Raw genomic sequence first — 24,322 nt, 5'->3', positions numbered from 1 at the left:
TCCGATACAGCCACAGGCAAAGCAGCCAGCTGGACAGGAGGCCATCGGAGCGTGAAGGAAACCTGCAGAACCAGTGAGAACTTTGTTTATCGCAAGGAAAGCGCAGGCTGAACTTGTAAACAAGCCTCCGTCCCCGGATGGGGCTTGATCCCACGTGAGCAGACGAGTGACGATGAAGGTGCACAGCCCTGTCCCCCTGATGAAGCAACTCCCATCCGCTGCAGGGACAGCCGGCACGCACGCGTTCCCATTTCTGTGTTGGTAGGAACCTAGCCAGGTTCCTGTAAGGCTTTTGTGCCATGTTGCAGAAGTTCGTAGCTTATTTTTTAATCTTGAAAACTTCCAGGGCGCCCACGTGTAGTTTCCTGCCCGTCATGTGATGGCCTGTGCCGGATATGTGCATAGACACCATCAGGTTTACATCTGGCCCCCAGCACTGAAATGCTGTGCCCTGGGACTAGGGAAAAAATGCACCTGAGCCTATGGAAGAACACCCTGGTCCCTCCGGAGCACGGCTTGGTGGTGGGACGGAGCACACCCTTGAATTTCCCTGGGAAGCAGCACTGCTAACTCTCTTTGGGGGTGTGTTTGGGAGGGGAAGGGCCTGTGGGGCTGGGAGAAGAGGGTGCAGCTGGTGGCCCTGGCTTTGTGGCACTGGCATGTCACCCAGGTTTCCATGGCACCAGCATCCATAACACGGGACCAAGGGGAGGGAAAGAAGTAGGTCAGACTGGGCTAACAATACCCAGACGTGTCTGTCTATGGCTCAGCCTGATCCAGGAAAGGGTGTGAAACAGAAGAGAAAGGGAGAGGGAAAAGACAAAAAAAAAAGGGGGGGAGGGAAGGAAAACACAAAGTATCCATAGTTTGAGCAATGCATTTCTTTCCCTCAGAAAAATAAGGACCTTTTAAAGCCACCTTTGTGTACCAGTACTGAGAGACAGAGACTAGCACCCACCTCCTGCCCATCTGACAACAGACTACAAGGGAATTCAAATGCTAATTTGGAGCCAGACTTCTCAATGGCTCTTTATTTCTGCAGCAGCTCCAGGACCAGAGCTCTGGGGAGCTGGGAGGATGCTGGTCTCTGGACCAGTACTGGCAGATACTTTCCTTTCTCCTCGTCGTTCCTCATCCTGGTTTGGTTACCCCCGTGTCTTCGTTTTACTTCTTTACATTCCAGTGACTTGAAGGGCGAGGAAAACGAAGGGCAGGCACGCTGGAGTTGTGTAACTGAAATAACTGCCGTAGTGACCCATTTTATGTGCTGAGTCTGCAGAGGCCTCGCTGTCAACATTACAGCGTTTTGGTGCTTGCCGGCGTGCAGCACGGTCCTTCTGAATGATGTATCCATCAGTGCCAAAACCAAGGAGAACATTACGGGCAGTAATACCCAAGAACCCTCTTGATCTGAGTACAGACACAGAGATCCGTGGGGTGCGTAACAGAGCAAGATCAGAGGAAGGAGGAGCACTTTGCTGGGGGGGAAGAAGAGGGTGTAGGTGCAAGAGCACAACCCTCAGTGGAGAGGCTGAGGTGGACTGGGGTGAAGAGCGTGACTGTGGCTGACCCGTGTCATACCTGTGGTTTGACAGCACCGTGTTTGGCTCAAACGCCACGCCATCGCAGAAGAGACACAGCCGTGGCTGGAGGCGCAGGGTGTTTCAGACAGGCCCCTCGCCCGCAAGCAAATACTCCCTTTGCATTACCACAGGCCACAGCCCTACGCAGTAAAAGCTATTCCTGGGTTAGATAGTGGGGCACAACCCAAGAAAAACCAAAGCTATCTGCCACTTTGTATGTTAGCAGGTCAAGACAATGGAGGCCAGGAAAATCCACACTCTAAAGTTGCAATTTCCCTCATCTTCATCAGTTTTATATCTCCCAGCAATTATCACTTGTAAGAGAGCACCAAGAATTCATCTTTCCCCTGGTGAGGGCAGAGCCACAGTATATACAAGGTGGACAGGGCTCAACACGCCCCTTTGTGAATGCCCTCCCTCCAAAGGAAAACAGATATTTGCTGTGGTAGCTTAGGAAAGAGTGTGTCCTGCTCCAGCCCTCACTGATGCTGTGCCTGACTCTTGCCTTCAGGGATTTCCAGTGTCCAAGAGCTAAAGGTAAAAGCTATGTATGAGGAGCAAAAGGAGGCTCAGCACACAGGAGGACTCACAGAGTGCTCCTGGAGTGAGAGAATAAAAGAGGATCTGTGCCAGCAGCACGTGCATCAGCCGCGTTGCTTTGACATTGTGCTACTTGACAAGAGAAAGCTGGGTGACCCCAAGCAGCTAAGGACACATTACCTGCAAGGGGTGGAAGTCGGGGATCATCATGTCAGCGAGGATGAAACCAGTGTGCTGCTATGGTCACCGCGCCTGAGCCTGCTGTTAAAATAGTGCCTAAAATAGGCTCCATTTCATGAACACATGTGGCTCGAATAACAAGAGGTCAGGCACCACGTTATCTGTCCTGATACAGATCCTGCAGCATGCTTTCCCCAAGACTGGACTCTTGGTCACGCCACTGTAAAGTATTTACAGCTTTACAGCTCATTCTCCTCCTAGGTGGAGTAAGGAAATGCGGACAAGGCTTGTTGCAACAGATGCAAATGGACACTTGCCCACCTCCCTCCTGGCTGGTGCAAGGCTGAACTGCCAAAGAGCTGTAAATGTTCTGCCTGAGTGAAGAAACCTTCTCGGAGAGCAGCCTGATGAGCTCAGTACGGCACTGCACGGCCAGATGGCTGCTGGATCAGAGCTGACTCATGCTCACCTAGCTCAGAGTCAGGCAAAACATGCAGATACCAAAAGTATGCTGGGAGAAGACACCACTGTAACTGCGTTCACAGCCAGGTAGCTAGCCATAGCAGTTAAAAACAGAAGGTATTCTGCCAACGGCCATAATTATAATGGTACAAAAATGAAATGTTAACAGCCCTGAGTTACACTAATGAGCAGAGAAGCCTCAGACAGGTGAACTCCCAACAGAGCCCCGAGAGGATGCCGTCACCAAGGGAGCAGAACAGAGGCAATTCTTCCATTTCCTTTTGGCAAGGGATGCTCGGCATAAGCTGTGCGTAAGTTGGTGATATAAAGCGGTGATAGATTCAAAGAGTACAACAGTGGCCTCAGAGAGAAGGAGGGACTTGGGTATCTGCTTTTCCCTAAAGCCGTGTCTCTTGGCCTCTCCAACTGGTTCCCAGACTGACTTGGCTTCTTAGTGAACTGCAGCTCAGGAAAGCTGGGAAACATGAGCTCTGCCCAGTCTCTGCTGCAGACCACCATTTTCAGAGTAATGAAAAAAGATAAAAAAGGTAGAAAGTAAAGGTGAAGTATAACCAAAAAGCCTCTTAAGTCGCCCAAAGCAAAAGTGAGAGGGAGGCTGCCTTGGCAAAGCTGTGAATTGGCAGCATTAGCAGATGATGAACGTGGCCCTGTTATCTAATATGGCAGAACACACATCATGCATATTTAATAGCATTGTTTAGCTTGTATTTGTCACAGTATCACAGCTAGAGGCTGTTTCTAAAGCCACGGGTAGCAACAGAAAGGTTATAATTGAATTCTAGGGCTTTTGACTGGAGGCCACACATACGGAAAAACCTACAAAGCATTGGTAGCGTAAGACTTCCATGCGTTTCCCATTTTCCAACCTCAGATGATAAAGCAAGTCAGCTGCTAGCAGTATTTGTTGAGAGTTAATCAGGTTTGCCGATTAACTGTAAGATCCCGAATTATACATGCTTAAATGCAAACCCAAGGAACATGCAACACACGTAGCTGAGACATGAAGGATGAAGCTTACAATGGAGGCAGAAGAACAAATGGATAACGTACAGCTAGGAAAGAGAAGGTGCATACAGTGATGGGGTCGGGATGATGGACAATGAGTTCTGTCATCTTTTCAGAGCAGGTATTTAAATTCTGATCACTGTTCTCTTCTCCTAGAAATGGCAAATGCTGATCCATAAAAGAATTATTGGTAATTTTTTTTTTGCATTGCAACAGTATCTCCAAAATCTACTCAGAGATCAGCATCTGCATCCCTTCCAGACAACCAGAGTGTCTCCATATAGGCTTAGTCAATAAAATCCTTGAACCAGAGCTGCAGATTTTCTCCATTATTTTCCTGCTCAGGAAAGAAACTTAAGCAAGCTAACAAACAGTGATTTATGACTGATACCAAACAGAAACATCCTGAGCAGGCATCAGGCTTCAAGCAGTTTTACTTTGGTCCAACTTAACACATCTACTCAGCTTTGTGCATCTCTTCAGGTTGGACTGGTGCTCATGCTGTCCTGGTGCAGGTCTCTGCTCCCAGCCCCACTCACCACGAACTTCGAGGGAATTGGGGATGTTGCGCAGGGGCTGTGTGACTATCTGGCAGATCATTTCTTCAGATTTCTACCCAAGAAGCCACCTCTGCCCGTTTTCTAACCAGATGGCCTACAGAAACCAGCAGTATGAGCCCGGCTTAGATTACAGCCCTCCCCAGGCTGACTTGAACAAGGCGAAATTTATCTTCTGGGAACGCAAGTGGGAAAATGAGAGCAGCTTCTCTCCCCAGCAGTCTGAGCTGCAGGTGTGCTTTTCCCCTTCACAGGAATGGGCCAGCAAAATTCTGAAGTAGAACAAAGCCCTTTCAGAGAAAAACAAGTACCTGAAGCCGTAGCTTGAGTTGCTGAGACAGACGTACTGACAGACACACTGCAGTTCAGCTGTGTCTGCTGGCAGGGAAGGTACAGGTGTCAGGCTGGCACCATAAAACAAAACAGCCAGGTAAACTGATGACAACTCTGTCCTAGAAGAAATCATGGAAGCAAGACCTGGAAGTTCGCATGTGTAAAATATAGACATAGTTGTTTTCTTGCTCAAGAAAGCTAATAAAATTCTGCATCACGTTTCCAGCAAGATTTTTATCTCCCATTTCATTCTTTGCAAGTGCTCACATACCATGGGACTACTATTGCCTGCAAAAGCACTTGCCAGAGATGGCCTCTCAGGAAAAGGGCTGCTGCTGTTAACAATAACTCCATTTGAATTGTTTATTATTTTCATCTTTCAAACACCACATATACGTTGGCTAATTATAACTCTTCTGATAACTATTTATGTCTTTGTTTGCCTCTGCTGTTCACAGTCACATTCTTCCCCTAGAAGTGGCTGTACCCAACTTCCTGTTGGATGTGTCAAGTTTCAAGGCAGGGAGGTATTTTGCCTACACCTAACAGCAATTACATATTTGCAAAAAAGTCATAAGACCTTTCTTCTAATGCTGGAAGAATATGCATGCAGCAGAACTTCATCCCAGTGTGAAGAGATGAAGATCTTAATTTCCTAAGAGACCTCTAAAGAGAAAACTTACGTCAGAATGCTGTTTTGACTACAATAAACATATGAACAAGAAAATTTGGGGCAAACCAGGCTTTATTTATCACTGAAAATAGCAAGAAATAGCAAGATGGCAAGATATCAGGCAGTACAGCCCACTGCAAAGCCATGAAGTCACGTGGATCACAATGCATAAACAACAGAGAACCCATTTTCCCTCATTATTCAAATGCAGTAATGGGGACTAAAAAGACCAATCAGACTAATAAAATGACACACAGAAAACGCAGCCCAGTCTAGGGTTATTAATATACATTAGAGGAAGACAAAAATTATCATTAACTCACTGTTAGAAACGCAAAGGCTTCAACAGGGATTAGCAGAGGGATTCGCTTGCCACTAACCACTCAGAAACAAAGCTGCGAACAGACACCACACCTCCACAGGCCTAAGGTCACTACTTATCTGTTCGACCGCACTGGCTCCCTTACAGCTCTTTTAATTTAAAGTTGGTTTAGCTAATGATTCTTTGCAACAGTATTTTGCAGAGGGGATTGGTCTGGTTGGGTGCAGGGCAAAGGGACTGCAGTGTGCAGGGGAGGACGGCCATTCGTGTCACCCTCCCAGGGCACTCTCCCATCGGAGACCCAGCGAATAAACCTGCCCAAATAAACAAACAACAGTCGCTCTGAAAGCACGATCTGGAAAGGTCGGGGTTGGCGGGTTTTCAGCCGCTGCCGTTACTATCCCCATTGTTCGCATTTCCGTGGCAAACAGCGTCACCTGGGCAGCGGGAGGGCGGCCCGAGCAAGTCCTTCCTCGCGGCCTTCCTCGCCGCCCAGGCCGCGGCCGCCATGTCGGCGCTGGGCCTCCCTCAGGCCGCGCCTCGCCCTGCCCGGCCGTGCGGCGGCCCCTCGCTCCCTCCCCCGCCGCCTCCGGGGCCGGCAGCTCGGCCTGACCCCCCCCCGCCGCCTCAGGGGGCCTGCGGCCCGCTCCCCGCGGGATGGGCCTGACCAGGCCGCTGGGCCCGCGCCCCGCCGTGTGCGTATGTGTCCCCCCCTCCCCGCACCGCCGCGGCGGGAGGCGGAGCCCAGCCCACCTGACGGCGGCGTGCGCTGCTGCAGTGCGCGGAGCCGCCGATCCCCGCCGGAGCTCCGCGGCCGCAGCCCGCCGTGAGCGGGGGTGCTGAGGGGGGGGATGTCGCGGCGGCGGGGGAGGGGGGGGAAGAAGGGCGTAGGGCGGAAAGCGATCGGCGCGGCGGGCGGGGAGGGACAAAGCCGCCGCCATGTTGGGGGTTTGGGTGGAAAAACTGGCGAGGCGGGCCCTCGAGCGGGGGGGTCGGGCCCGGCCCCCAGGCTGGTGCGCGGGGGTTCGCCGCCGTTACGGCCCCCTCCCCCCCGGGGCGGCCGCGCTCCTCACAGCGGCCCCCCCCGCCCCGGCCCGGTGCCCCCCCCGCGCGCGGGGGCCGGACGTGACTGGCTGGTTTAATTTGTCACGTTGCCATTGGCTGGCGGCCGGCGCGTGACGTCAGGGCGCTGCGCAGCGCGGCCGGCGGGTATTTATAGGGGCGGAGGGGCGCTGCGCAGCGGCAGCGAGCAGGCGGGTCGGGCCCGGGAAAGGTCGGCTACTTCATCGCGCCTCATCCCCCCCGGCGGCGGGGAAAAACCCACCGGAAAGCCCCGATCCACCTTCGCCGGAGTGTCCCTTCGGCCGCCGCTGAGCTTTTGTTTTCGTTTGCGCAGCGCCCGAAGCGCCCCCGCCGAGCTTTGTTCTTCTCCCCGGCCCCTGAGGGGAAGGCGCGGCCAAGATGGACCCTTGTCACACTGAGGAGACCGAGGGCGAGATCCCCGGCTTGGGTAAGGCCTAGCGGCGCGGCGGGGGGAGGCCGCGGTGAGGGGGAAGCGGGGTGAGGGGGAAGCGGGGTGGGGGTGGGGCGGGGGGAGGGGCGGCCGGTCCCGCCCGCCGCGGGGCCCCGCCGCGTCCCTGCCTTGGCGCCTGATGGCGGCCGTGGAGGGGGGGAAGGCCGCGTACCGCCCTACCGGCGCCGGGCGGGGGCGGCTATGGCGGCGGGGGCCTGGCCCGGCCGGGTGGCGGCCTGGCGGCGCGGCCGCGTGCGTCGTTCCCCCCCTCCCCCCCCGTGTGCGTCGTGGCGGGGCCTCGCGGGGGTGGGGGCGGCGGCAATCCGGTCCCTACCTCCCGCTGGTATCGTGTGGGGTATTGAGGGGGGAATCCGTGAACCCGCGGGGGGAGGTATAAACAAGGTATGTTTAAATCGCAGTTTATTGCAGGTGTAAGCCTTGCGACTACAGTAACCGCCATCCCCAAGTAGCGTAAATCTCGTGAAAAACAGCCATTCAATAAAGCAGAAGTTGAAAGTAAAGGTTTCTGGACGCCATAACAGTCTCGTTTTAAAATGGTGAACTCTGCCAGTTATTGCAAAACAACCCTGCCCCAGTGCCTATCTCTGTTTATTGGGTTGTCAGCCGTTGATAACTGGCTAACTCCTCCACTGTTAATGCCGGTTATTAGTCAATATTTTTAAAATCTTTATTAAACAGCAGAGAATATACACAAAGAACACTATCAAAGCACCACATATTTGTTCCTTTTAACTATACAGAAAATTCTACCAAAACCACACAGGTCAGACAAGAAAAAAAAAACAACAACCAAACCATATTTTGCACTTCAGCCTTGCCTTAAAATAAGCTAGAAAGGTAATGCATTCAGGTAAATTGTCTAAGAAAACACCAATTGTTAGGTTTAACTCTTGCACTTCAGGGACTTGTCATTCAAATTAATTTTCATGTTCTTAAGAAGTCAGGAAAGACTTGACCTGTGAAAACAGAAAGCATATATATTTGCATTAAAAGAAAAGCTAAATCATTATTTTTTTCTTTTTTGGGAAACAAATGGTTTGTTACTGTACCATCCCCAGTGCTGTTCTGCCTCTACGTATAATTCATGACCTGAAATGCTTTTTCAGTGTAGCAGACAGCTGTGAACCCAACATTTGTAAGTTAGTACTTGGTAGAACTGAGTAACTTGATTACTCAAAAATAGCAAGTACTTATGAAACGCAGCATCTGGAATGTTTTACTGAATGTTACTTAATTAGCTTGCTGGTACCCGCCACCCCAAGCTGAAAGTAGAGCTGACCACCTTGTATACTGTGTGGTGAAGGAGGTTCAGTGGAGACAATGCTTTCAGTGGGGCAAGTTGAAAGAGCACGTATCAGTGTAGTCTGGTTCATAACTCTATTACTCTGTTAACTGCTGCTTTCCATGAGTATATAACTTAAAAACAAGTATCTCCAGAACTGAACATTCTGCTCCCCTCCCCAGTTTATATAGAACTATTTAACTGGGAGTCATTCTTTAGTAGTCTCAAATTGATGACCCAGAACAAGATGGAGAAAATGGTTTATATGGTTTGACAGGAGGGCTCTTCTTTCCAGCTTGTAAGAATAGTCTTGTTGGGGCAGTGGGGGAAAGGAAGGCTGAAGCGTTGCAGTGAGTGAAACAAGTAATGTTACAGCTCTGCTTGGAGGGTTAGGGGCTCACCCCATGCCTTTTAAGTATTAGAGTTTTTGGTTTGGGTGGTTAGTGTTGTGGTTTGGTGTTTTTTTTTATTTTTGTGTGTTTTTTTTTCCTGGGCACCCAGCACATGGCTCCAGCAGAATAATTTCTTTGGGCACTTAATTTCTAAGTCTTGCCATTCCTTGGAATTGGCAAACGCTTTGACTCAAGTGACAAATTTATTATCACGTTGTTAATTCAAATGGCTGTTGACTCTCCCTCACAACTGATTACTTACAAGTGTAATTTCATGCATTTATAACTATGTGGAAGATTCAGTTATCTCTGCATTTGTCAGATGTGTTGTGCTATGTCCAAGAAGAGCCTAGATCCCTAGAATGCAAGGGGGCATAAATAGCTCCAAGCTGACTGCAGGATTTTTCTAAGGACATCATGGCTGACATGAATTGGACAGTATCGTTCTGTGAACTATCTAACTAACAGTATGGCAGTGCAGATGTGGCAGAGAATAGTCTGACTACTCCAGCTGCTGCGTACTTGCATCCCCCACAATTGCCCCTCTTTAAAAACACCCAGTTTTCTCTTGAATTGTGAGGGTAAGGACGTGGGGTAAAATAGTTGGATTTTTTTTTAAGAAAGGCAAAAAGCCTTTTCTGCAACTATGTAGCTTCCTAAGTCTGTGAAGGAGACTGATGGTATTAGCCCCAAACAAGCACTTCATCACAAATTTTAAGAACATAAATTGATAACTTATTACTGCAGAAGAAGAGCAGATATGAGGAAACATTTTTTAATACTTACCTTATCAATCAGGTACTCCTGTTTAATCTTATCATTCTTAAAATCTTCATTAACATCCAAAACTAGAATGGGAATTTCTCTAAGGTTCTCAAAATCAACTCTGTTAAATGGAAGAACATAATGCTAGTAAAAATAATATAAAGTACCGTGTATAAAACCCAAGTCAAGTCTGTCCTTAATTGCTCTTGTATAACCCAGTCAACATTGTAGCTCCATAACTTTATTGTATTTCACTAATCTGGCCTTTTACAATCTATTGTTATTTTACAAGTAGAGAGAAAAGATAGTTTATGCTTCTTTACCTCATTTTTTGTTATGGAATCAATTACCAGCAATGTGATTTTGATAAGAGGGAGTGGTGTTTGTTTTTTTTTTTTTTAAATATCACTTGCCCTCTGTCTCCCCCACCCCTTTCTAGTTAACTGCTAATCCATTTACTACGATGCAGTTCTAAAGCTTCCTTTGGTGGGGATGACCTCTTTTAGCAGGTTATAAGACTGGTATTTAAAATGGCTCGGAGATAAGCAAGACCATTTTGGCTACGGGTTAGAAGCAGACAGGAGCAGTAGTTCTGCAACTGGATGTATTGTTCTCTTAAACCAGTAGTTATTCTCTCTTCCTACGTGTGAAAAGCATTTCTAAAATGCAGTAAGTGTGCTGAACAACATTCTTAACTTGTGTTCAAAGACTTAAGCGTTCCTATGAAAAATACAGGAAATGCTCACTCATGAGTTTGGAACGAGTACACAATGTAAACGCTCCCAAAATTCCACAGTATGCAGTTCTTTCTTGTCTGCTAAGTATTTGGGTCATCGTATATGAAACTTAAGAGAGAAGATGTGACTGATAACATACTTTTCCTGGAATTGTTATGCCTCCCATTCAGTAGAATATTTCAGGCTCTTCTAGGGGAAAATCTGAAGTCTGTTTTCACATTTAGAGATTCTTCAGATGGGAAAACTAGTAAAAGTCAGTAAGGATGTCGAGGGGAAAGGTATGTAGAGATCACTTAGTCACTTGTGTGTAACAGTGCCTGCCAAAAGCCTTTCTGATTATTGTTTGTTTTGAAGTCACGATTAATATTTAAACCTTGTTGAAACAGTCATCCTAGTTTAAAGGTATTTGGGACCTTGCCCTCCCTTACATTGGAACTGGATGCTGCTTAGTAGGTAACTTAAGTGATCGGACACTGAACACCATTTCAACTCTGTCCTATTCCTGTGTACTTCCAGTTAACAAAATTCATATCCTTGTTGGGGTTAGAGCTACATAGCTTTCTAGTTGAAGAAATGTTCCATCTCTTGGCAGTTTTTATTTCCCCACTAAGAGACACCCTCCCTTTGCATATAAGCTAGAGAAGTCATATCTGTGCCAAGAAACGTGTAGTGGGTCTAAATAAGTCCTTCCAACTGTAGCTGAGTGAAGCTGGACTTAAACTTAGTTTTATCCTTAATCAACTTAGCATATAAGGTAGAAAAGTAAGAGCCTTGCCGGTAAGTTGAAACTTGTCTGCAGAAAATAGGTTCGTACCTCATAGTCTTTTCATGAAGCCAGGTTTCATGTTTATAGTGGAGGCTTTCCAAATACTCAAGCTCAATTCCTTGCTCCTCTTCTCTTCCCCTCATCTGTAGCCTTTCCATGCATTTCTAAAAAAAAAAAAAAACCAACCCAAAAAATACAAGCCTGGACATTACTCATGAGTTGAAGGCTAAATTAGCTAAACAGATCAAGTGGTCCTTAAATCAGAAGGACTAATGCTAGACACTAGTAAGCATTAATTTTAAATGCTAGACTGAACATAAATGAATTAAATCTAGAATAACTTTTGTTTAAAAACAAACTTGAGACACGTTAGCTAAATGTCAGTAGTTCTTACTAAAAGGTTATATTCCCTTCCCACACAGTCTGGAGTTGAAGTTAAGTCAAACTTCTGAATAAAGTTCAATTTCAACCTCAAATCCTTACTGAGAGTAAGTTGGTGACTTAAGTTGGTGCAGTTGGTGACTGCAGTGTTTGCTGACATCAGAACAGCAGTTCAGATGGGAGGGTTTTTAATTTGGTTTCTGAATGAGATCTGAATTTACAATAGGCTTCCCATTACATTGTGTTGGGGGGAGCTAATTCAGTGTTAGTCTGCAGTATTATGTCATGAATATGTAGGTTTTAGTACCCTCTTAAGCTCCTGGAAACAAAAATTGGAGCTGAAAACTGTGAACATACCTCAGGCGTGGTTCTTAGGTAGATAATGCCATCCAGTTCTATATCCGATTCAAACTGATTCAAAAGCCATGTGTGCCAGTCCTGATAAATAGCCCACTCTGTTTCATTAATATTTCCAGACTCGAACAGGTTAGAAGCAAATACATATCTGCAGTGAAAGGCATTAGTCTCATGCCAGGAATGACCAAAGCAAACTAAAACACTTCTCACTAGAATCAGAATCATGGTACTGAAAAAAAATAGCTGCCTGCTCTTGCAGTATTCTTAATACTATCCAACTCCCACCTGTTGAATCAAACCTGCTCCTTGCAGACAGTTTAATATCAAGTGTTCCCCCAGCTCAGTGTCTTTGAGCATAAAGACCTGGAGCTGTTAATATGAACTCTTTGTTGCATTGTGAGAGTAGTTACCTGTCACTGTACACAGATCTCTCGAAAAATTGCACTGGATGTTCTGCTTCATGTAGCTTGGCTGAGACGGGTTTTAATTGTGCTCGTACTCGGCTCAAGCAAGCATAAGTCTGAAACGTATAAGCCCATCTGGTGGGTTTATCATACAGCATTTTAAGTAGATTTCCTCCGCTCTTCTGAGATGTTGAAAGCTCCTAGGGGACAAGAGAGAAAACTTAATACAAGCATATTTGTGGGATTGTACTCCTTTTCCTTAATCTAGAATTCTGGTATGTTGAAGTAAGAATTTATGGGGTTCTTGGTTGGTTGTGTGTTTGGGTTTTCTTTTTTTAAATGCTTAGGCATAGGAATAAAGAGATTTGTTTCTCAGCTGATGGTAGTCTTTATGACAGCTTCTTTAGGATAGGTTAATGACTGAGTTCCAGGCTTTAATGTGATTCCTGGGGAGTAGAGGTGGCTGTTTGGAATATGCATTTAATTGTATCCTCCCAGGTAGCTTTTATAATGTCTGACCAACTGGTATGATAGTGGGCTCCCACCAAGCGTAGCTGGATGTGGCATGGCTCCCCGGCCAAACCCCATGGTTGGTTCTGTGCCCCATCTCCATCCCCTACCTCGTACTCCTCCTCAGCTGTCTGGACGTTGCACCACTTGGCGATGGGCTCGGGGATGATCTCCCACTCATCGCTGTGCTTCTCGAGCAGCTTGACGAACGTTGACTTCCCCGCAGCTGCGGAGGGTGCAAAAAGCTGGCTGAGGGTGTGGAGCTGACAGGTCTATAGCGATGGCGTGGCGGTTGTGAGGCCTTTTGTCGGGGCTGTAGGCGGCGTGGCCGCGGTGTGTGAGGTGCGGGGGAGCCCGGGAAGGTTTTGGGGCGCTGGGGAAGGGCTGGCGGGCCGCCCGGCCGCCTTCCGAGAAAGCGGGTCTAATCTCCAGCGCCAGAAGCCGTGCTTGGGCCGGGCAGCCGATAGGGACCGGCAGGGCCTCCATTTTAGGAGCAGGCTGAGCTCGGGGCGGGCCGTGGCGGGGGGAGCCGCCCGCGCATGCGCGGCGCTGGGGCGCAAGGGTGAGAGGAAGATGCCGCCGCGCATGCGCGGTGCGGGCGGAGAGATGGCGCCAGCGGGCTTGTGGCGCAGTGGCGGGACGGGGCGCAGGCGGCGGCCCCACCGCGCACGGGCTCGGTCCTTGAGCGGGCCGGGAGTGTGGGGATGGTCCCGGGGGGTTCTCCTGAGCCCGGGAGGGACGGGATGGTTGTTCTCTTCAAGCCCACCCACCGCGGACGAGGACACGGCGTCCTCGCCGTGTCCGCCCGGGTTCCCACCTCCCTTCCCCCTGTGATGACGTCCGTCCCCGAGTACCGCCGGCAGCGGGTCTCGGTCCACGGGCGAGTGAGCGGTGGCCGCGCTTCTCCCTCAACCATATCCCCCCCCCGTCCCCTGCCTTCCTGCGGCGGTGGGTGGAAAGAGTCCCTCGGCCGCCCATCTCCCGCCGCCATCTGCGCCCCCTCAGGGCGCTCCCGAGGCCCCGATTGCCGCTCCCCTCCCCCGGCGCGCTCACCGATGTTCCCCTCGATGGAAATCTTCCGGAGGCGCTTCTGGAAGCTGGAGTCGAGGGAGCCGGCGGGGCCGCGGCAGTGCCGCTTGGCGGGGGTGGACATGGCTGCGGCACGCTGGGCCGCCGACCGCTCCGTCCCGCTTTAAGCTTCCCGCCAGCCGGTGGGCGGGATGGCTGCCGCCACTCCCCGGGAAGAGGCGGAGGCGATGCTCACCCCCCTTTCCCTCCCTCCCTCCCTCCCCGCCGCGGTGGGCTGCAGGCCAGGCCGGGCCGGGGGAGCGCCGCCGCCGCGGGGGGTTAACCCGGGTGTTCGGCGAGTGAAGTTGGGCAGAGCCACTGCGTTCAGGAACTTACCGTAAAGCGGTTCCGCTCACTGCTTCGATTTGCATTAACGTATATGAGTTCTTCGTATTGTTTGGTTTACAGACATGAACTTGAGAGCATTATCTCTTATTATTTTTCAAAAATCCTCCAGCTTTGGGGGGAGGTAGCTGTTAGTGGTCCAGATCGGTGTCTGTTAAACTAAACGCTTCATGCAGCTCTCTGAGGGCCGAGGCCGGGCAGGTTTGCAGGCAGTTGGTGAAAGGGCTGAGCCAGGGCCATCGGTCAGTGTTGGTGTGGTGGCGGAAGATACATGGACAAAGGGCTCGGTGCTGCCGGGAGCAGCTTGGCTCCGGTGCCCCTGCCAGCGCTGGCCTGCCCGGGGCTGCGGAGTCTGCCAGACTCCTGGCACGGGTTCTCTCAGCTGGGTGGGCAAGCTGAGACACAAACTGCCTGTTCTTTGCAGGCTAAAGAAACGGGATGGAGGATTCTCAGATGATAGTTTTTATAGGGGTGCAACTATCCAAGGCGGTGTGACATTAGTTATTCCCTGCCTCTATAAAAATGAGATTCAGGGTGAAATCTAGCTAGGTCTGGTGTGTTTGGAGGAGATGGGAGGGAGTTATATTTTCCTTTCTTTTATGATAATTGTGACCCATGTCTCTTCTTTCCCCCATCTCCTACAAACACACCAGGCTTCAGTGACCGAAGCGAGCAGATTGTTTCACGTGGGGTAGCGTCAGCATTTGAAGCTGGTAAGTGCTAGTTCCCACACACCTCTCTGTGCAGCAGCCTCCTCGCTCTCCCTCCCACGCGTGCCGTGCCGCTGCGGGGGGTGGGCGAGTGTCGGTACCGGGGACCGGCCGTTTCCCCTCCACCACCCCCCCGGGGCCGGGCGGCGGAGAGCGGACGGGGCATGCGCGGTGAGGAGCGCGGCGCTGAGCGGCGCATGCGCGCAGGCCCGGCCCGCGCTGAGCGCGGGAGCGGGCGCGGCGGCGGCTTTGTTCAGCGGGGGGCAGGAGGCGACGCATGCGCACCAGCTGCCGGGGGCGGGTGGAAGACCCCTAGACTAGCCAGGACGCATGCGCAAACCCGGCGGGCGCGGCGCGGGTGCGTGTCCCGGGGCGGAGGAGCGCGGCGGTACTACGGGGCATGCGCAAAGCGGGGGCTGCGGGGGCGGGGCCGGAGCCCGCCGGTTGTGGACGCGCATGCGCCCCGCGCCGCGCTCGCAGCCAGGCCGCAGCTTCCCCTTCGGCAGCCCGCGCTTCTCGGCGGCCGCTCGCCGCAAGCCGCTCGCCGCAGGCCGGTCTCCTGCCGGCCACGGGTGCCGTGCGCGTCGGCGGGGGACTGCGAGTCGTTGGGCCCACCAGGGCGGTGTCTGGGGCTGGGGTTCTTTGTGCGGCGGAAGGCCCGGCCCAGCGGAAGCGGGACTACCCGCCGCCATTTCCTAGCGCGCTCTCGCCACAGGCTCGCCCGCTCGCTGCCGCCTGACTGGGACTAGGCGCTCTCCGGACAGCGGATCAGGCTCGGAGCCCTAGAACCACCGCGGAGCCCCACCATGTGTGCGTGCGGGGACGGGGGCTGGGCGCGGGCCGGGGGGGCGGGCCAGGCCAGGCGGGAGCGGCTCTGTGTGTGTGAGGCGGGCAGCGGTCCGAGGTAGAGGAGGCTCGGGGGTGGGTGGGCGCAGCAGGCCAGGGGGGCCGCCGGGCGCTCTGAGGGGGTGCGGGTGGCGGCCGTGCTGTGCGGCATCTCAAAGGACCTGCTTTGGTTTTCTCCAGCAACCACAGAAACTGAGACGGAGCAGAGCCTCACCCCCAATGTGATGCTCAACACGGAGAGCAGCGAGGGATACGTGGTCAAAGTCAGGGGGCTGCCTTGGTCCTGCTCCACGGAGGAGGTGCAGAGGTTTTTCTCCGGTAAGCAGAACTGCGTGGGGAAGAGGGGTTTGGGAGAGAGGTTGGGCTCTGTTGTCAGTTCTAGGTTCCTCCTGGGGACGCTGTGTCAGAGGGAGTGCTGCAGTGAGCAGTTCCAGGAAGTGTTCGGGGCACTGCAGTAGCTAGTGAAGTTTGCAGTGCATCAAGTGCCTCAGCTAGAATGTGGTGTGGAAAGCTAGGCTTTTGTTAGCAGGAGCTAGACACAAAGGACCTTAGTCTGGGAGTTGCTGGGATAGCCACAGCTGCCTTAGCTTCTTGAGCAGCCAGAAGACACTTTAAAAAAAAAAAAAACAAAACACTTCATAATTCTTGCTTAGGTTGAACTAAATGAATTTTGTTCTTGGTGGTGTCCTAATAGGCTCCCTTGTGTGGTGTTCTTTCCCCAAATCATTAGCATCCTGAAGCAATAAATAGCAGTGATAAATACATGCACTCTTCATTGAATGAAGATTTTAAAGGTGCTTCATGACGGTGGCATATCGGATTTGGTTCTGATTTTGTTACACTTGCACTGATTGTTACTGCTGCTTATTTCACTTGATGCTGATGAGAAAGTCTAAGTTATGATCAAAAGCAGATAGCACATTCGACGAGTTGAGGCAACAAAGCTTTGAAAATAGATAGCCAATTTGCATTTATCCTTAATGTTTTGCTAATCTTCAGACTTCGACAGAAGGATAATTTGACGTTAGTCCCTTAGTTTATTGGTCCCTATAAAAGTTATAACTGCTGTTTTTGTCGTCTTGTATAAATTGATAGTTGTTAGTTTTTTTCTTTTAGAATAATGGAAATTTTTAAAGTTATAGCGTTCCTTTAATAATTAATTCTGTCCTTCCTGGTTCATTTTCAGACTGCAAAATTCTAAATGGGGCTTTGGGTATCCGTTTCATCTACACCAGAGAAGGCAGACCAAGTGGAGAAGCATTTGCTGAACTTGAATCAGAGGAGGATGTGAAATTGGCACTGAAAAAGGACAGAGAAACAATGGGACACAGATATGTTGAAGGTTTGACTCAGTTGGTCTAGTAACTGACTAAATGTGTTTGTGCTTGATGGGTTTTTGGTTAATTGCTTTTCTGTCTCTTTAAAATGCATGTGGAAGGACAAATGGACTTGTATATCATAAGTTGACTAGTTTCAAGGCAAATGGCTTTTAAAACTGTTGTGTATTGCAGAATGCATTAATTCTAAGTGCCTTTTACAGTTTTCAAGTCAAACAACGTTGAAATGGATTGGGTTCTGAAGCATACTGGTCCCAACAGCCCTGATACAGCTAATGATGGTTTTGTACGTCTTAGAGGACTCCCATTTGGCTGTAGTAAAGAAGAAATTGTACAGTTTTTTTCAGGTATGTGGGATAAAAGTAGTAGCTGTAGCATTATTGGTCTATGCTAAAAAGGAAAAAAAAAAGTCACCACGGATTGCCCAGTAGTACTTCCAAGAGTATGCTGATGGGTATTAAAAGTAAATAAGCAATTCTTCATTAGTTATCTGGCTTTGAGGGATCAATTCCTAAAGCACTTGTTTATTAAATAAATGAGGGAACTCTACAAAGCTGCTCTAATTGTACTTGGTGGGACATACTGTTCCAAGTAAGGGTAGCAGAAAAGAGTGTCTTGCTTTCTAAATTAAAAGTGAAAATTCAGATGGGAGGATGTTTCCACCCACAGCCTTACATGGCTCACGCTGTTCAGTGAAGGATGTAGAACACCACTGCTGGTCTCGGTGCAAGGAGCAGGATCTGAGGAAGGGTGTGCATCGTGCCCGTGATTTCTGGAACTGTAGATTTAGTATTGGGTAAGATTCCAGGAAAAAAAAAGCCTGCAGAACTCTACCCAAGTACAGATTTCCCCCCTCCCCACTCTTGATGTTGTTATCAGTATTCCCCCCTCTTGATATCGTTAGCTTAAAGTTTTGGTAGGTGAAGAGATAATGTCTTGTATTGACTCAATCTCACTTTTTTGCAGCTGTTGTATGTTTTAGGAACTGGAATACTTTTCTAAATGCCTAAGAATGAAATATGTTGATCTATCAGGATTTAACTTGGTAGTATTTTCAAAGTACTAGATTTCTAAATGTGAGCATTAAAATTAGTTGGAATGTTTTGCTGTAACAAAATATGATTGAGCGTACTGTTTTGCTTTAAAATACAGTAGAAATATTTCCAATTTTACAACTTCAGAACTTGTTTTTTGTTTTCTGAATCAGTAGTATATTGTGAACAAGAGCAATTCCTAAGCATGTGCGTTTTAAGTTGGTTTTTTTCTTACGTGGTTAAGTGATTCAAGCTTTAAAAACTGTTCATATGCTTAATATACAAAATGTGCCTCTTCTGTTCAGAAACTAATACTTTTGAAATTACTTCATGATTTTTTCTTAATTAAGCACTCCTAAAGATAAAAAAATTAATGCTGAAACGTGATGTTTGCATAAGACTAATTATTTTACCTGAGTGACTTCTAGTAAAAATACTTGTTATATATTTAAGCTGTTTAACTTGCTGTGTTTGAATTTAAGTTTTAAAAAGTTCATCTTAAATACTTTCACAGAATTGAAGAGGTTTGTAATTATATGTGAACTTCTTAATGCACCCTGCATTAGATGTTTTGTCTGAGGAGTTGTCTGTGATGCTCAGAACACTTCTGTGCTCTGCAGGGTGGGTTAAGAACGTGAACTGAATGGTATGTGATCGTGGATCTCTGTCGACATGCTTTTTCTTCTAGTGTTCTAGAATCAACATACCATTCACATACAAGTGTTTAAATTCTGGTGTATTTAAAGCTATAAGAAAAACTCATGACTGGGCTTGTGATGTTAATATTGCCCCCCTACTGGGGTTATTTGTCCTTGGGTTGAAGGGTTGGAAATCGTGCCAAATGGGATAACATTGCCGGTGGACTTCCAGGGGAGGAGTACGGGGGAGGCCTTCGTGCAGTTTGCTTCACAGGAAATAGCTGAAAAGGCTCTAAAGAAACACAAGGAAAGAATAGGGCACAGGTGGGGATGGATGGTTGGTTGGCTATGTCACTTTTCTTATGGTAAACAATTAAATCCATATTCTCTCTTCTGAAAGTGTTAACATCCGAATAGAAATAGTATTTTGGTCTCTAATTTGTTGATCGGTAAAGGTATTGCTAATGTGCGTGTGGCACAGGCTGTTTGGATCTACCCAAAACAAAAGATAAAATTGGACTAAGCTTAAGTGTGCTTTGGAAACTTGGTCGTGCTGGAAGAGTGCAAAACGAATAGCTTGAAAGTGATGAAGTTGAGAGACTATGGCTTTAACTTCTCAAATAGCACCAATTATGCCTTTAGCTCTAAAGACATGCACAGTACTCTTATTACCATAAGAAAATGTGATACTTTCTAAACTTGTTTTATAAGTTGAAATGTAACAAATTTTCTTACTGTATTAATCTTCCATGTAATAAGCATAGCTTTCAAGAAATTGTCACAAAGGGTTTTTATTCTATTTTACTTGTGACTATTTTTCATTGAAGCATGCACTTTTTTGCCTACGCTGAATCACTGAAGCATAGGCTGGGTTCACTAGCACATGCAGAGCTTTTTGTAGCATCCTGATGGGTTAAAATCTTGGTGGAGGCTGGGTTTTTAACCCTCTGTTTACATTGCCACATGAGCAAAACAGTGCTGAGTTGAGCGGACGTCAGTCCCTCCTATGTTTTCTGACTAACACTTTAAATTGGGGGGAGGAGGGTGGGGAATCAATATTGCTCCCCCACCCTTAAGGTTGGGATACTGTGAAGTATGAGGAGCATGTAAACCCTTCAGTAATTGTAATTTCTTGAAAATACACTGATTTGAAAGTAATGTAGTGCTTATAATACTATGTCATTGCCTACATAATGTTAAGAAACCTGGCTTAAAATATACTGCCAGTTTCGAGGCTATGACTAAATGGCTTGTTTTTAATGTAAAGTTGTGAGGTATTTGTGGAAGGAGTTTGAAGACTGACTTCTTTCTGTGGAAACACTTCTAGGTACATTGAGATCTTCAAGAGTAGTCGAGCGGAAGTGCGCACTCACTACGACCCTCCACGCAAGCTGTTGGCAATGCAGAGACCCGGTCCTTACGACAGACCTGGTCTTACGCGGGGATATAACAGTCTTGGTAGAGGAAGTAGCTTGGAAAGAATGAGGCGTGGAGCTTATGGAGGAGGTAAGTATGCAAAGTCCAAGAGGGAGCTGCTCATCTGAGAAGCAGCGACACTTGGACCTGGTAGTGTCTTCCCTACTTTGTAACTGCGGGTTTGTATATGTCCTTGGCTTTATTTCTTCTAGAAGAAATGGAATGTTCTAATACTAGTTGTCTGCAGTGTGTTCGTGTGTATTTGGATCTTGGTGTAGTTGAAATGAACATGTTGTCCGATCTATTTATAGGTTATGGAGGTTATGATGACTACAATGGGTATAATGATGGCTATGGTTTTGGTTCTGATAGATTTGGAAGAGGTAAGATTTCTCTAATAGGAATAGTAACTAAACTTTCAATACATTCCAAAAGAAACTAAAATACATCTGAAAGACCTAGAATGGACTCTTTTCTCTGCAGGAATGTCGGACCACAGATACGGCGACGGGGGATCCACCTTCCAGAGCACGACTGGCCACTGCGTCCACATGAGAGGTCTGCCTTACAGAGCTACGGAGAACGACATCTATAATGTGAGTTCAACATCTGCTGTTCTCTTAAGCGCATGGGCAGCGCATGGCGTGTTACTGGACATGTCAACTGCACTGCAGTTAACGAGTGTTCCTTTAGAGGAAACGGCCAGACTGTTGCATTGGTGCGTTTTAATCTGTGTGACTATTTCGTATGTAGTTCTTCTCACCTCTGAACCCTGTAAGAGTACACATTGAAATCGGACCAGATGGCAGAGTAACTGGAGAGGCAGACGTTGAATTTGCTACTCATGAGGATGCAGTGGCCGCAATGTCCAAAGACAAAGCAAATATGCGTAAGTACGACTGTTCTGAATATGTGGCTTTAGGGAAAACATGGCACTGCAGTGTAGTGCATCTGCTCTAACTGGAATGCCAAAGGTTTTATTGCAGCCTTACTTGAGCAGTGAGGCAAAACTGTGTGTGGGTTTGGTGTGAAATGCTCTCACGGCAAAATTTCTTTCTTCCAGAACACAGATATGTAGAACTCTTCTTGAATTCTACAGCAGGAGGAAGTGGTGGTGCCTATGGCAGTCAAATGATGGGAGCAATGGGTATGTGTCAGCGGTCTAACTGCACTCCTAAGCAAGCGCTTGATATTTAAGGAAGCTGGCTAATGTTATACAGCTCCTGCTTATTCTATGCCTGGCATAAAAACTGAAATACAACATTCTGTCTTAATCACACAGTCAAGGAATCGGAAGGGGTAGTCCAAGATTGGAACACTAGCACATTGCCAGGTATATGAACCTTTTGGGAATAATTTGAACAACTAATAGGTTGAATAAGCTGTGGTGCTGAATGTGGTGTGCCTGGTGGGATGAGTGGCCCCTGGGAGCGTGGTGGTGTGGGAGTGAAGCGGGAGATGCCTGTCCTCTTACTCTCCTTCCCCCTCCCTTTTCTCTGGAGACCGGAACAGACTCTGGTGATGGAGGGTGTATCTGTGGAATGTGGCCTGCCCTTCAAGACTGGTCTTGGTGGCAAGGGAGAATCTATGTGGAATTTGGAGAAAGGGTCTGAATTGCTCTAGCAAACTCCAAAATTGTTTGAAAATCTAAAACGTGTGTTTGCAAGACAAGCCTAAAGCCACTATTGTGTCTATAAAGCAGATACCCTTCTTGATACCTGATTTGTCCGGTCTCTTAAAGATTAAGGCGGTGGTTGGTTTTTTTGGGGGTTTCTTGAGGGTGGAGGGGCGGGTGGGTGGGTGCGTGTGTAGATACTCTGCTGCTTTTACAGTATTTTGATTACAAAATGTCTGAAGTCTAATGCTGATACTTTAACTACAGAAAAGCTTTGTGGGAGCATAGACAAGTGCTGAGGTGAAGAGCAGTAGTTAGTAAGCTTAAGTGGAGGTCTCCTGTAGCACCGCTGTGATGCGCAACCAGTCTGGAACAGCAGTAAGTCTGTCCGGACTGTACCCAAACCAGTAACTCCAGTTAATGAACCGGCATGCCTCCTGGGTGCTGTCACGGGCTGGTGTCAGGTCACGTAAAGCCCAGTTTGAGTCTCTTGGGGTGTCTATTAGGTACAGCAGCAGATTGATCCATAGAAAGTACAAAAGTAAACCCTTCTGCCAGTGCTTCAGAATCACAAGCACCTGCTGTGATTCTTAAAGCTCCTGTTGCTGCTTGATTGTAGGAATGTCTTTAGAAACCTGGTCACTTGCCTTGAGCTGGTTACCTTGTGTACTTGGGAAGAAGGTTAGCTAGCTGAGAGAGAGCTAGTGCTGGAGCAGGGGCGCTGTCAGTTAGGCGAAGGGTGGGTTTGTTGATAACGAGCAGACTGTGTGGCCAGGCAAGCTCTTAACGTTTTCATCCTTAACTTAAAAGGAAGCCAATCCAGTTACGGTGGTCCAGCTAACCAGCAGCTGAGTGGGGGTTACGGAGGAGGATATGGTGGTCAAAGCAGCATGAGTGGATATGGTAAGAGCATTTCTTCACTGGTTTTAGGTGGGCCAAGTGCAGCTGGCTTAACGTGCCTTAAGGTGCTGTTCAGTGCTGCCGAAGGGTCATGGTACAGACCGGGCAGCACAAGCCCTGTGACTTGGCTATTGTGAATTTTGGAACTAATGGCAAACTGGAGGGGAATGGATTCAAAGCACGAACTTGGAGCTGGGGGGGGGGAGGCGGGGGGGGGGAAATGTGGGAAATGATTCTGAAAGGGGTAGGAAATGCCGGTCTCCAGACTTCCACTGCTCTGATCAGGTACTGATTCTCAGTATGGAAGCTGGAGACCGACCTGGTTTAGATAAATGAGTGCAAACGGGGGAGGCTGGGTGCTCTCTGCCTCCACACAATGGTAGAAAACACTGAACTCAAAAGGAGGGCGAGACAGAGCTGGCTCTTCATTGAACAACCAATAAACTTGATTTTGGGTCTGGAGCTGTAATGAACTGACGCTTTGCAGTGTTGGGCACAGTAGATGGTGTTTACGCGGTGGCCCAGCAAGGACAGGCGTTGGGGGAAGGATGCTACGAGTCTGCCTGAGCCAGCTGTGAACCTGCTGTCGGTTTTCCCCCCCAGACCCCGGGAGCCAGGGCGCCATGAACAGCAGTTACTACAGCAGCGGGAACCGCGCGTCCATGGGAGTGAACGGCATGGGCGGCATGTCCAACATGTCCAACATGAGTGGTGGCTGGGGAATGTAACCAATCGCTGACTTTTGGTCACATCTTTTTTTAAAAAACAAAAAAACAAAAAACTAAGTTTAACAGTTTTGCAATACGAGCTTGTGATTTATGCTTTACTGTAAGTGAATTCAGGATTGTTATTTTAAAACCTTTCAGGTTCAGTATTTTTGAACATACAGAATGAACATTCATCTAGGATGTAATAACCAAGTTGAGTAAAGACTATAACTGTTAAACAACTTCGAGCGTTTCTCAAGTTAGTTTTGTTGTAGGAGTGTATTTAAGCAGTAAGCGTATTTAGGTTAAAGCTGTTTGAATTATGTTAAATGTTGCTCTTATACCATATTACATCCAACACTGTTTTGAATACATGTTGAAAGAGACATGCTTTTTTGTAAAGAAACAATATAGGGGCTGTGTCTGAAATTCAAAGTGAACATTTGGCATGTTAGTTCTAGTTTATTTCTTTTAATATCCTGTAAGGCACGTTAAAGCTTTTTTTTTTTTTTTAAGTTAATGGGGGAAAACATGTTGAGACGCAATACGGCTACTTTAGGATTTTGGTCTTGGTGTTCGTATAAAATTCTGAGGCCTTGATTTAATCTTTCATTGTATTGTGATTTCCTTTTTAGGTGTATTGCGCTAAGTGAAACTTGTTAAATAAATCTTCCTTTTAAAAACTGGAACTCATTCCTTCTTGACCTCCAGCTTCTGGGGTGTGCCTACACCTGCAGAAGTGTCGCTGTGCTCCGGTGGCCTCGGTGACCGTAGTACTCTAATGTGTGCCTGCCATGAGCACTGAGACAGCTCTCCCGTGACAGCTGGCCTTGGGGGGTGTTAGTGACACTTGTGTCTCAGCCAAGGGGGGTTAGTGAAGCAAACCAGCACCTGCGGGTGCT

General features: G+C 48.2%; 2 protein-coding genes across 52 annotated transcripts; one reads left to right on the top strand and one right to left on the bottom strand.

Annotated features, from left to right (window-relative positions):
* The first annotated feature begins 6,371 nt into the window (after positions 1-6,371).
* On the top strand, positions 6,372-24,109 carry HNRNPH1 (heterogeneous nuclear ribonucleoprotein H1). Of its 50 annotated transcripts, none has more exons than XM_074603661.1 (15): positions 6,372-6,502; positions 7,073-7,186; positions 14,871-14,930; positions 15,954-16,091; positions 16,960-17,115; positions 17,314-17,457; positions 18,968-19,106; positions 20,110-20,288; positions 20,510-20,581; positions 20,682-20,794; positions 20,952-21,087; positions 21,262-21,345; positions 21,481-21,531; positions 22,624-22,716; positions 23,317-24,109. In XM_074603661.1, exons 2-15 carry the CDS (start codon positions 7,138-7,140, stop codon positions 23,439-23,441), a joined length of 1,539 nt encoding a protein of 512 aa, XP_074459762.1. In that variant the 5' UTR covers positions 6,372-6,502; positions 7,073-7,137; the 3' UTR covers positions 23,442-24,109. The 50 variants fall into 50 exon arrangements, with proteins under 50 accessions (XP_074459762.1, XP_074459785.1, XP_074459780.1 ...); XM_074603684.1 differs by having other exon boundaries at positions 23,216-24,109; XM_074603679.1 differs by having other exon boundaries at positions 23,213-24,109.
* LOC141749715 (deoxycytidine kinase 2) lies at positions 7,864-14,043 on the bottom strand. 2 transcript variants are annotated; one of them, XM_074603712.1, is made up of 7 exons: positions 13,858-14,043; positions 12,915-13,030; positions 12,301-12,494; positions 11,891-12,038; positions 11,201-11,316; positions 9,671-9,770; positions 7,864-8,166 (listed from the first exon to the last, which is right to left on the bottom strand). In XM_074603712.1, exons 1-7 carry the CDS (start codon positions 13,955-13,957, stop codon positions 8,143-8,145), a joined length of 798 nt encoding a protein of 265 aa, XP_074459813.1. In that variant the 5' UTR covers positions 13,958-14,043; the 3' UTR covers positions 7,864-8,142. The 2 variants fall into 2 exon arrangements, with proteins under 2 accessions (XP_074459813.1, XP_074459812.1); XM_074603711.1 differs by lacking the exon at positions 7,864-8,166 and having other exon boundaries at positions 9,623-9,770; positions 13,858-13,990.
* Positions 24,110-24,322: the final 213 nt, after the last annotated feature.

Source organism: Larus michahellis, chromosome 11 (assembly GCF_964199755.1).
Source record: "Larus michahellis chromosome 11, bLarMic1.1, whole genome shotgun sequence".
NCBI lineage: Eukaryota > Metazoa > Chordata > Aves > Charadriiformes > Laridae > Larus > Larus michahellis.
The sequence above is the reverse complement of the archived record's forward strand: the minus strand, read 5'-3'. Positions and strand labels throughout refer to the sequence as shown.

Bases quoted from the DNA above. Each gene is read 5' to 3' on its own strand.
- HNRNPH1 (XM_074603659.1), top strand. From the start codon at position 7,138: ATGGACCCTTGTCACACTGAGGAGACCGAGGGCGAGATCCCCGGCTTG. The intron at 20,289-20,509 runs GTAAGTATGCAA...ATCTATTTATAG, and splicing joins GCGTGGAGCTTATGGAGGAG to GTTATGGAGGTTATGATGAC. The intron at 21,532-22,623 runs GTATATGAACCT...TTAACTTAAAAG, and splicing joins GAACACTAGCACATTGCCAG to GAAGCCAATCCAGTTACGGT.
- LOC141749715 (XM_074603711.1), bottom strand. From the start codon at position 13,957: ATGTCCACCCCCGCCAAGCGGCACTGCCGCGGCCCCGCCGGCTCCCTC. The intron at 11,317-11,890 runs GTATGTTCACAG...TTTTTTTTTTAG, and splicing joins ACCTAAGAACCACGCCTGAG to AAATGCATGGAAAGGCTACA. The intron at 9,771-11,200 runs GTACGAACCTAT...TCCATTTAACAG, and splicing joins CTTCATGAAAAGACTATGAG to AGTTGATTTTGAGAACCTTA.